The sequence below is a fragment of the Mycteria americana genome, chromosome 8 (genome assembly GCF_035582795.1).
Source record: "Mycteria americana isolate JAX WOST 10 ecotype Jacksonville Zoo and Gardens chromosome 8, USCA_MyAme_1.0, whole genome shotgun sequence".
NCBI classification, from domain to species: domain Eukaryota; kingdom Metazoa; phylum Chordata; class Aves; order Ciconiiformes; family Ciconiidae; genus Mycteria; species Mycteria americana.
Window position 1 is genome coordinate 11,078,419 of NC_134372.1, and position 9,327 is coordinate 11,087,745.

The 9,327-nt window shown below is 49.4% G+C and overlaps 1 protein-coding gene across 11 annotated transcripts in view; it reads right to left on the reverse strand.

Moving 5' to 3' along the window:
* UIMC1 (ubiquitin interaction motif containing 1) overlaps positions 1-9,278 on the reverse strand; it is a 40,104-nt gene extending 30,826 nt beyond the window's left edge. For 7 of the 11 annotated variants that reach the window (XM_075509631.1, XM_075509632.1, XM_075509625.1 and 4 more), the window contains exons 1-2: positions 8,836-9,020; positions 4,587-4,744 (exon numbers count right to left, since the gene is read on the reverse strand). In XM_075509631.1, coding sequence (XP_075365746.1) covers positions 4,587-4,736 — 150 coding nt within the window. In that variant the 5' untranslated portion in view covers positions 4,737-4,744; positions 8,836-9,020. The other 4 variants (XM_075509628.1, XM_075509626.1, XM_075509630.1 and 1 more) reach the window with 4 other exon arrangements.
* Positions 9,279-9,327: the final 49 nt, after the last annotated feature.

Consider the following 9,327-nt stretch of genomic DNA (forward strand, 5'->3'; position numbering starts at 1 on the left):
TATACACACATCTCAATTCCAAGAATTCTTAAATCTTCTTTATTTTTAAACCCAGAAAATAAAACATACCTTTTAATTAGGATTTATGGCTGTTTGTACCTCTGCTGGGAGAGAGCCCCACAGGCCCCGGAGTGCTCTGCATAAATGCAGGCATGGATAGTAGAAACAGAAGGGGCCAGGAAAATTCAGAGAAGACAACAGGGCTTGCTCTTTCTGACCCAACCTTTTAATGCTCATCTGTCTACAAGGATAATAGGAACTCAGGGGGCCACTCAACCAACTGCCTTTCTAATAAGATCACTAGTCCAAAAATAATCAATTAAAATATTCCCAAACTGCAGGCAATACTCTTAGTTACAAGGTCATCTCCAACACACAACTTCCAGGGGAAACTAATTATTATAGTGGAGGCGAGGTGGGAACTGCGCACCTCTGTTCAGTGCCAGCCTGGATAGCATCTCCTCTCTTTTGCCGTCAATTTAAAGCATAATGGCCAGAAGGAATCCAAATTCTCTTCTTCCTGTGTGTCAGGATCTGCAGTTTAATTTATGATGCTCTCTTATGAGCAATTTCACTGTCAGCATTGTACACAGATCAAGAAAAAGATGGGTTTCCAAAGTTCCCTACACATTTAGTGGAAGGCAGCCACTATTCTTCCTTGTTTTTTTAACCTGCTTGGTTTCACCAGACAGCAGGAAATCAAACTCCCGTTTTAAAAATGCTTTTGCACATACTTAAGAGAACCTGACTCTGCCAGCAGAAACAGATACAGCTCCACTCGCTTCTAAAAGCCCGTAAATGGAAGCCAGTAGCTAGCCTCCCACATCCTGCTCCCTCAAATCCACATCATAAACCACAGAAATCAGCTTCTACTGACTCGGGGAAGGAAAGGCTACAGAAGAATGTCTCCATAGCTAACAGTGCAGACTGCAAAGTCAAAAGGTCTGGGTAATTTTACTGCTCAATGGCAGTTGGGACCATCTAACAATAGGGCACAGCCAAACACCACACATCCTGCATGGGAAATAAGCAGATGAAAACCAGACTAATTTATTTTTAAAAGCCAATTAGATGTTGGAAGTGCCACATTTGGCCTTAGCCAAGGCTGCTGCTGATATTAATATCACACCCTACTTTATTAGTCTCTGACTTCGGTTCAGAATCTGTTTCAGCTCTGCTCTGTCTTTCAGCTCATTAGAACAAACCTGCTGGAAGTGTAGACTTGAACAACGAGACACAACAGGGCTCGTGCCAGACGTGTAGTTCCTGACACAGGGGAGGGAGGCCTCTGTAGAAAAAAGGGCTTTTACCGGGCTGTGAGGAGCCTGGATTCAGACCAATCTGATTTCCAAGAAGTGAGCACAGCAGAGCCACTGAGCCTCCTTGGGAGCACACTCCCGCTGCCTTTTCCTCTGGGAACTGGAGGCACCGGGTCCCTCGGTACCACAGCAAGCCCGTGGGGACAGCGGGGTGCTGCAGCGATACTCCCACGTGGCTCTGCTTCACTTGGATGGTCAGTGGTATGAGGTGGGCAGTGCCATCCTAGCTGTGATGTTTCCAGCACCATCTTCTCCACAGCAAGATGTCCCTCAGGCCATGCCTGGTCCCGAGACGAGTGCCCACTGCCACAGCTGATGGAGAACAGGACAAGGTGGTGGCCGGGTATTCCAGCTGATGCCCAAACACACCTCCTTCTTCCTACCAAAACCAACATCTGATCTGGAACATCAACACACGCTGCTATTTACCCAGACTGTGAGTATCTCCAAACACAGGAATACTCAGGCAAAGGGACGTTCCACACCAAAGGGAAGACAGGCCCTGGATGCCATGCAGAAATAGATGGCACTGTCACCCTGGAGTCTTGTCATGTTCCCCAAGGGCTGGCAGAGCTGATGAATCTGGCAGAAAGAGACTGTGAGACTTCGTGCAAACTCCACAAGTGGAGGCAGGTACTCTCAAAGCTCACAAAGGATCTACCCAGGAGAAACAGACCCTTCTGAAAGGTGCCACAGCAGATCAGCAGCATTTGGGGATCAACTGCACTGAAGGCTGCAGATCAGTCAAACAGGTTAGCCCAAGTACTGGGCCTCTCACTGTGCTCAATGCTCACGCTTGGCCTGGCCTCTTGCTGGGTGACAATCACCTTTCAGACACGGCTTCAGAAAACTTTGGGGGTCAAAGAGTCTTTATCAACAGCCCAATTCAAGAAGGCAGCTCATGAGACAGACCAGGAGTCGCTATGGTTGGAGAGAGCTTTCTTGGGCACTATTTGAAATATTGTGTATTTGTGAATGACCACCCATCTTCTGGCGTGGGCAACCAATTCCTTGCAGGACTTAAACAGTCAGGGGAGACAGGAACCACTTTGCCCATTCGTCATGTCTGTGTTTCAGAGACACAGCCTGCACAAAGAAGGTCATCTCCTCTTGTTTCCACAAAGCCAGAGAGACTGTTCTTATTTTGTCTGACCCTTCCCAAAAAAAGAGAAGTGTTTCCTAAATCCAGGATTATATATAGCAGAGATCAGAAAGCCCCATGTCCAGAAAACTTCCTTCTGATGCAGCTCTGCAGATGCCACAGTATAGACATGAGCAAAGAAAGAAAACTTGGCAAAATAACATGGATGAGCTTGATAATCCAGCATGACTGAAAAATTCCTGGGAGAGGCAGTCTGCCAAAGATCATCAAAAGTGAGAAGCTGGAGGCTTTCCAGGTGCAGCTGCTACAAGATCTGCTGGTCTGGAAGCAGAACTAGGGACTTGTTCTATAGATACCTGCCAAGAGACTGCCAAGGAAGAAAGCCATCGAATCAATGATGCCCAAATTGTCCTTGTAGCTTTTGATTCATAAGGAACCATGTCCTAACAGATGCAAGATTAATTGAGAATGTATTGTTCTCTAAAATTGCTATTGATCTGAGCTTCCCACACCTCTTCTCGAACACATAACAAGGTCTTACTAGAGCAAGAACAACAGTTACAAGGTTCGAAATTGAAATTCAACTTGATGTACACTGAAGAGCTGAGACAGTTACAGAACCCAGACAGTTATTTTTTTGAGATCCCAAGTAAATCACATTTTTGGGTTTGATTTTGCAGAAAACAACACGACAAGAGACTGTGGCACTGGATCTGGAAGCTGATGACTCACAGAAAGAAAGAGACTGAACTGAATAAATCCACTCATTCAACTGACTGAACTGTTGTCACTTAAACAGAACCTAATTGGCTCTTTAACGGCCTCTCTGAGCATATCCTTTTCTGTAATATGACCGATTATGCCATCAGAATTTATTGTTTATAGACAAACTTACAGAACAGTCAGGGAGCCTAACCTTTTTATAGATGTGTTTTAAGAGACGTTTGTTTCCTCTTTTTCAGATACGTGCACATTGAAATGAATAATTGCAGACAATAACAGGTCCTGATCTTTTATGTACTGCAGCAGCTCTTATAGCTGCTGATTTCTTTTTTCCTTATAGGTTTCACAATAAAGGCCAGTGATGCAGCAGACATCTGAAGTTAACTTAGCATATTGCAGAGCTAAGGGTTTAACCCCACTGAACTATTACTGCCATATGTTCCATTTCTTTCAGGGAATTTCCCAATGGGAAAGAACTCAGACAATGTGAAGAAAAAACATCCAATATCATTTGCCCTACAGCTTCTTACTGTTTATTTCTAGTGCTTTTCCCCTCCTCACATGATAATCGCCTTATTGTAGAGAAGCACACTGCAGATGTGGGAGCGAAAGGGACTTGATTTAAGATCTACAGCTTGAGAGTGAACTGAAATGCTTTTGAAAATGGTGGAATTACAGAAAGCAGCTTAGGATCCCCAGTCACTGGCAAGACAGAGCAAAGCCTTAACAGTCATACATAAAAAATTGATTCTAATAATTTCCTCTCGTGTACCTCACTAAGTTGAGGACAGACTCTCAGGGCTCTGGGTTTCCCCCAGGTGGGAGATCCTGCACTCATCCCAATGCCAGTGTAACAGACGCAGACATTTCAATCTTTTAAGGTAAGGCTGATGTTTGTAAGATGACGCTAGGGATTACTGATCTGAGTCTTTATGTCTTAGCCAGGCACACCTACATCACAGTTCACCTTTACATGCTATGGAAGTGGGTTAAAAACTCAGGCTTCTGTAATTCAGGATCAGTTTACCAGACACCAGCTGTGCCTGAGCTACTTGCAAGCCTGTGTTCTGAATCATTTTCTTATCTATTTGCACATAATACAGAATCATGTTTCTATGGTTTAGCTGGAAATCAATCAAATAAAAATTATGAAAAAAAGATTTGTAAAGGGATTGAGGAAAGGTTACTTTTAAATTACGTTTCAAATTCAGTTCTGAGAGGATTTGGTTATCAAATCCCAGACTCATAACTCACCCTCACGAAGTACACCATTCATTTCCTAGTCAAATAGGATTTGATTCATCTCATATGTAAGAAAAGGAACAGCACAATACCCTCTGTGCAAAGCCTGACCCCGGCACATACAGCGTGGGATGCTCGGGCACTCTCCTGCAACAGCAGGGCCCAGCACAGGCTCTGGACACCACAAGCCGATCACTGACCTCTCCATCACTGTCAGATATAACAATAAACGCATCCACAAAACTGCGCTTCTTCTTGGCATTAGCTGGGTTCCTCTTCTCCTCCTCCTCTTCCTCCCCATCCTGACCTCGAGAGTCCAGGCCCTCTGTGGGCTTCTTCTTCTTCGGCATCCTTCACTCTGAAACAGAGGGAAAGATTAAAAGCCATTTATTTCCTTCTGATTTAGATTTCCCCTAATAGCCATCCTTTTTTTGCTATTTTTAGGCAAAATACCCCAGGCATTAGAACCTTATTAGAAAGCGTGGTGGATTTAGCATTACTGGGAGCCACATGTACTAGTCACCACTCATCTAGTTAAGAATACTTTATTATAGCTGATTGCTAAAAAGGAGTTTCAGGGGAACAGCAACACAGACCAAAGCCACTCTGAATGCCCTTGCTCCAAAGCAATGAGGCTTTCCTCTTAGCTTTTCCTGTTAAAGCTCCTCAGCAAACTGCTCCAAAGCATCACTTCACAGCAGGTCTCCCACCCTCCAACACAGCCCCGAGCTTCCCCTCCTCAGCCCCACACCTTCACCATCCTGATGCAGAACAAACCAGGCTGTGGCAGCACATCAAGCTGAAACTTGCATGCCAGAATAAGAAGCCACCACAGCACAGCCATTTGTCAGCTTTTATATTCAACAAGACAAGAGGGAAAGGCATGTTCTTCAAAGGATGCTGTTTTGCTCTCAGCACAGCAGCTCTGTGGAAGGCTGCACCAGCACTATGAAAAGGGAAAACGCAGGCAATGGCAGTAGGCAGGCTGGAAACAAGACAACAGGTTTATCTGGCAGCCTGGATTTCTCAATGAGCATCAGCCTCCAGAAGTCCTCTGCGCAGACATGCCCAAACCATTCGTATTAAAGAAGGCACTTTACAAGCAGGGAGGAACCTGCTGAGCATATTAGTGCAAACCTGCGTGCTCTATGAACAGCACAATTGAGGGCAGGTGCCCACACAATGCAAGCTAGTACTTCAGCGTCTCCTTTCCTTGCCAGCCCATAGACTGTTGGAGAGAGATGCACAGCAAGCGTTAGCTGCTTTGATCAAAAAGGACTCAGACGAGAGGATCAGGAAGAGATCTCGGCGAATGAGAGCAGCGGGACGGCACACAGAGTTAAACCACCCTTTCCTGTCTTTTATTCACCATTTGGCAAATAACGCAACAACAACAACATTCGGCGCTTCCTGAACTGTGATCTAAAAGAGCCTTACAAAGCAGGCTGAGCACGATCAGCTCTGTTTAAGTTAGAATTAAACATATGCGGAGCGGTTAAGCAACAAGCCCTTCGTTACACACCAGAGAACGGCAGAGCTGGAAATGCAAGTCAAGTTGGCCGGTTCCCAGACCAGTGTCCTTCCACAGGATCATTCTGCCTTCCTTCAAGATCACTGAAATAGCTCAAATGTGCTGCTTAGATCTAAAATAAGAGTAAGAGAAGATGCAACAAAGACCCTACATTACCCAGTATAGAGCCAAACCCTCCTCTGTAACACCACAAAATTGCAAACAGCTGCTGTGTGTAGAAATACTAATGAGCAAGAAGTTCAAAATCCCCGTCAGCGCTAAGAACAGCAGTGCGCTGCTCCATCTACAGTCCGAGGCAGCAAGGTAAGGCTGAGAGAGGAATACATGCATTCCCTTCCTACTACCTGCAGCCTTCCAAAGCTCCCTTAGCCTGTCTGCCTCCCTTCCTCTGCAAATACATGCACACACATGCCTAGAGACAAAAGATTATTATCCTGGTGAGTCATGATTTGCACTGAAGGTTTGCTGAGCCCTCTGAAGACAGAATATTGTACTGATGGCATGTACAGCTCCAGAATCGACTGCAACCACCACTGCAGTCCACAAATGTTTGTCTATTTAGGAAGGGGAAATAAAAACAAGCACTGCTTTTGGAAAAGCACTGGCTCTGGCAAAACAAAGCTGTTCCGCTCCAGCTGAGCTGAACTCAGCTCTTGTTGGAATGTCCTCATTATACTTTCTCCACTTTTTATCTTTTGCTCCAACCAGTGTCTTTGCCCTCTGCCTGGAGAGATGAGCCACGCCTCACACCCAGCTGCTGAGGACTGCCCCCACAAAGGGCGTCCATCGCAGTGGGCAACACTCCCTTATCAGAAGAAAAACACTTACACAGACAGGCGTTTTGGCACGACGATGGGGAGGAGCACTGGAGAGTCCCACGCCTCCAGTACGTGAGCCTACGCAGGGTCACTCTGGTTTTGGACAGACAGCCTGTAAACCTTTTTACCACCGAAACAAAAGCAAACAGCAACAAGCAACTGCCACACTGTTTTGTTTTTGTTTTGGTTTTTTTTTTTTAAATCCATGCTGGTATCACCAGCTCTCCTCTGACTCTGCGATACATCTTCTGCTTGATGCACTGTGCTAAATAAGAGATCACTGAGAAATATCAGCTGGAGTTATGATGAGTCACCTACCTTCAACATTCAAAGGAAAGGAAAAAAAAAAAGATGTAAGAGATGTAACCACACAACTCCCACAACACTTCTGAAAATGAGGGACTTGTGGCAAAGAGAGTCTCTGTAAATGTAACTAAGGGAACAAGACAAGTAAGAGTGACTCGTAGCTGTGCTAGTCTGAGGCTATGAGTAGCAGAGCGGTAATAGCTTTTATTAGACAAACTGGTATAGCTGAGGGAAGAAAACACGCATCAGAGCACACCCCCTTCTCCAGGTAGGGAAGTTAAGCACAGAAGCTGTATTTTGCTTTTAGCACTCTTGGAAAGGGCAGTTGCTAGTACCCGAGGTGATGATACCTGCTTTCAGATGCAGCAAAAAAGGCCAAAGACTGAATTATCTACAACTACCTTTGCAGTTTGGCTCACAGACTCATTTTCCAGTTATCCAGGTTTTTTTCCAACTCTGAATTTAAGAAAATATCTTTGTAAATGCTCTGACAGCAAAGGTGACCTCCTGACAAGGGACTCGCACATGCCACGCTTCTCCAGTCACATATTTAGGGATATCCTTGAAGATCCCCAACTTGTGATTATTTGTCATTTTCCCTCTCATCTATCATTTTGATGAATCAGAAAGCAATTACCGACAGAATAATTCTAAATCTTGACACTGCAGCTACAGACCTGCCAAGCTGTGACAGCTTGAAAAATGCTTGAAAATGAAGCCAAAAATGAATGACTCTCATCCCCGGATGAGTTTCTGAGCCGTTTGAGACACAGGCTGTTGCTTTGTAAACAACTCCCCCCACCTCAGGAAGAAGAGGCACGACACTCCCCAGCAGCACCACGAAGCGGCTCCGCGTTCAGGCAGGTCAGCACTGCACATATCCTTGGAAATATCATCCCCAGACCCTCGGCTCGACCCGGCATGCAGGGCCCAGCTGATGCTGTGTGACCAGCAGGACATGAGGGCTCACAGCGCCGCGGGGGGAGAGGAACTGTTTACAGGATTTATCCATTTATAGAGCTGGCTCTTCACCAGAAGGGACACAGGGACCGCAGAGGCCACACACGCCCAAGCACTGTGCATCTGCAAACGCCGCTCGGCTCTGCGGGAGATGCTAACTGCTCAGTTTCCCTCTAGCCCAGCCCAAGCAAGTCCTGCATGCAGCACCTCTCCCTCCTCCAAGGGCAGGCCCTGCGTGGGGGGAGAGCAACCCTCTCCCCAGCACCCATCGAGGGACAGAGCAACCCTCTCCCCAGCACCCATCCGAGGTCCTCCCGTCCCCTTCCCAACCCGCTGCCCTAGGGCATGGAGGGCTCTGCAGGGACACTGACAAGGGCAGGGTCGGGGCTCCTCAACGAGCGTCACCCTGGGGAGAAAGCACGGGGGGTCCCAGGCGGGATGGGGGGTGAACTCGGGAGGAAGGGGATCGGCCATAGGCGGCGTGAATCAAGGCGAGTGTGCTGGGGCAACCCCAGAAGAAGGGGAGGGAGCCAGCCCTGGCAGGGGGAAACAGGAGGGGCAGGAGCTGGCCCCAGGGCGAGCCCGCGGGGATGCCTCAGGGGACGGGGCGAGGGCAGAGCGCTGGGGGGTCGGTTTTGAGGTGCCCTCCCCAGGGGACTGCTGTGGGAGAGGAGTTCCAGGGTGTCCCCAGGCGAAGAGGCACGGTACCAGGGCAAGGGACTGGAGCACAGCCCTTGAGGGGAACGACACTGGGTGTCCCTTCCCCCCAGGGGACAGGGCTGGCGCTGGGGGACCGGTCCCCGGATCACCCGGGGCGGGGGCCGCTGGGCATACCTGGGGGGTCAGCCCTGGCGCTGCCCCGGGGGTCAGTCCCGGGATCCCCCCGGGGGAAGAGACGGCCCCGGGCCGGAAGGGTTCGGCGCCCGGCCCCGGGAGCCCCGCGGCGGATGGGCCCCGGGCGAGCCCCGGGGCAGCGGGCCCGGCGCGGAGCGGTGCGGCAGGCCCCGCGGGGCACAGGTACTCACCGGGCCCGGGCCTCCCGCGGGCCGGCGCCCCGCCCCCGCCGGGCCGCCCCGTTGCGCGGCGACAGGCGGCGGCGCCGTCTGCCTCCCCGCCGGGCCGCCCCGCCGCGCCGGCCCCGGTCGGCGGGTCTCTCACCCGCACTCAAGTTGGCGGCGGAGGCCTCATTGCCCTCAACAAAGATGGCGGCGGCGGCTTCGCGGCGCCTCACGTGGCCGGCGGGGCGGCGAAGCGGGCGGCGCCATGTCGCGGGCGGCGCCATGTCGCGGGCGGGCGGGCGGCGGGCCCGGCGCCGAGGGGCCTGTG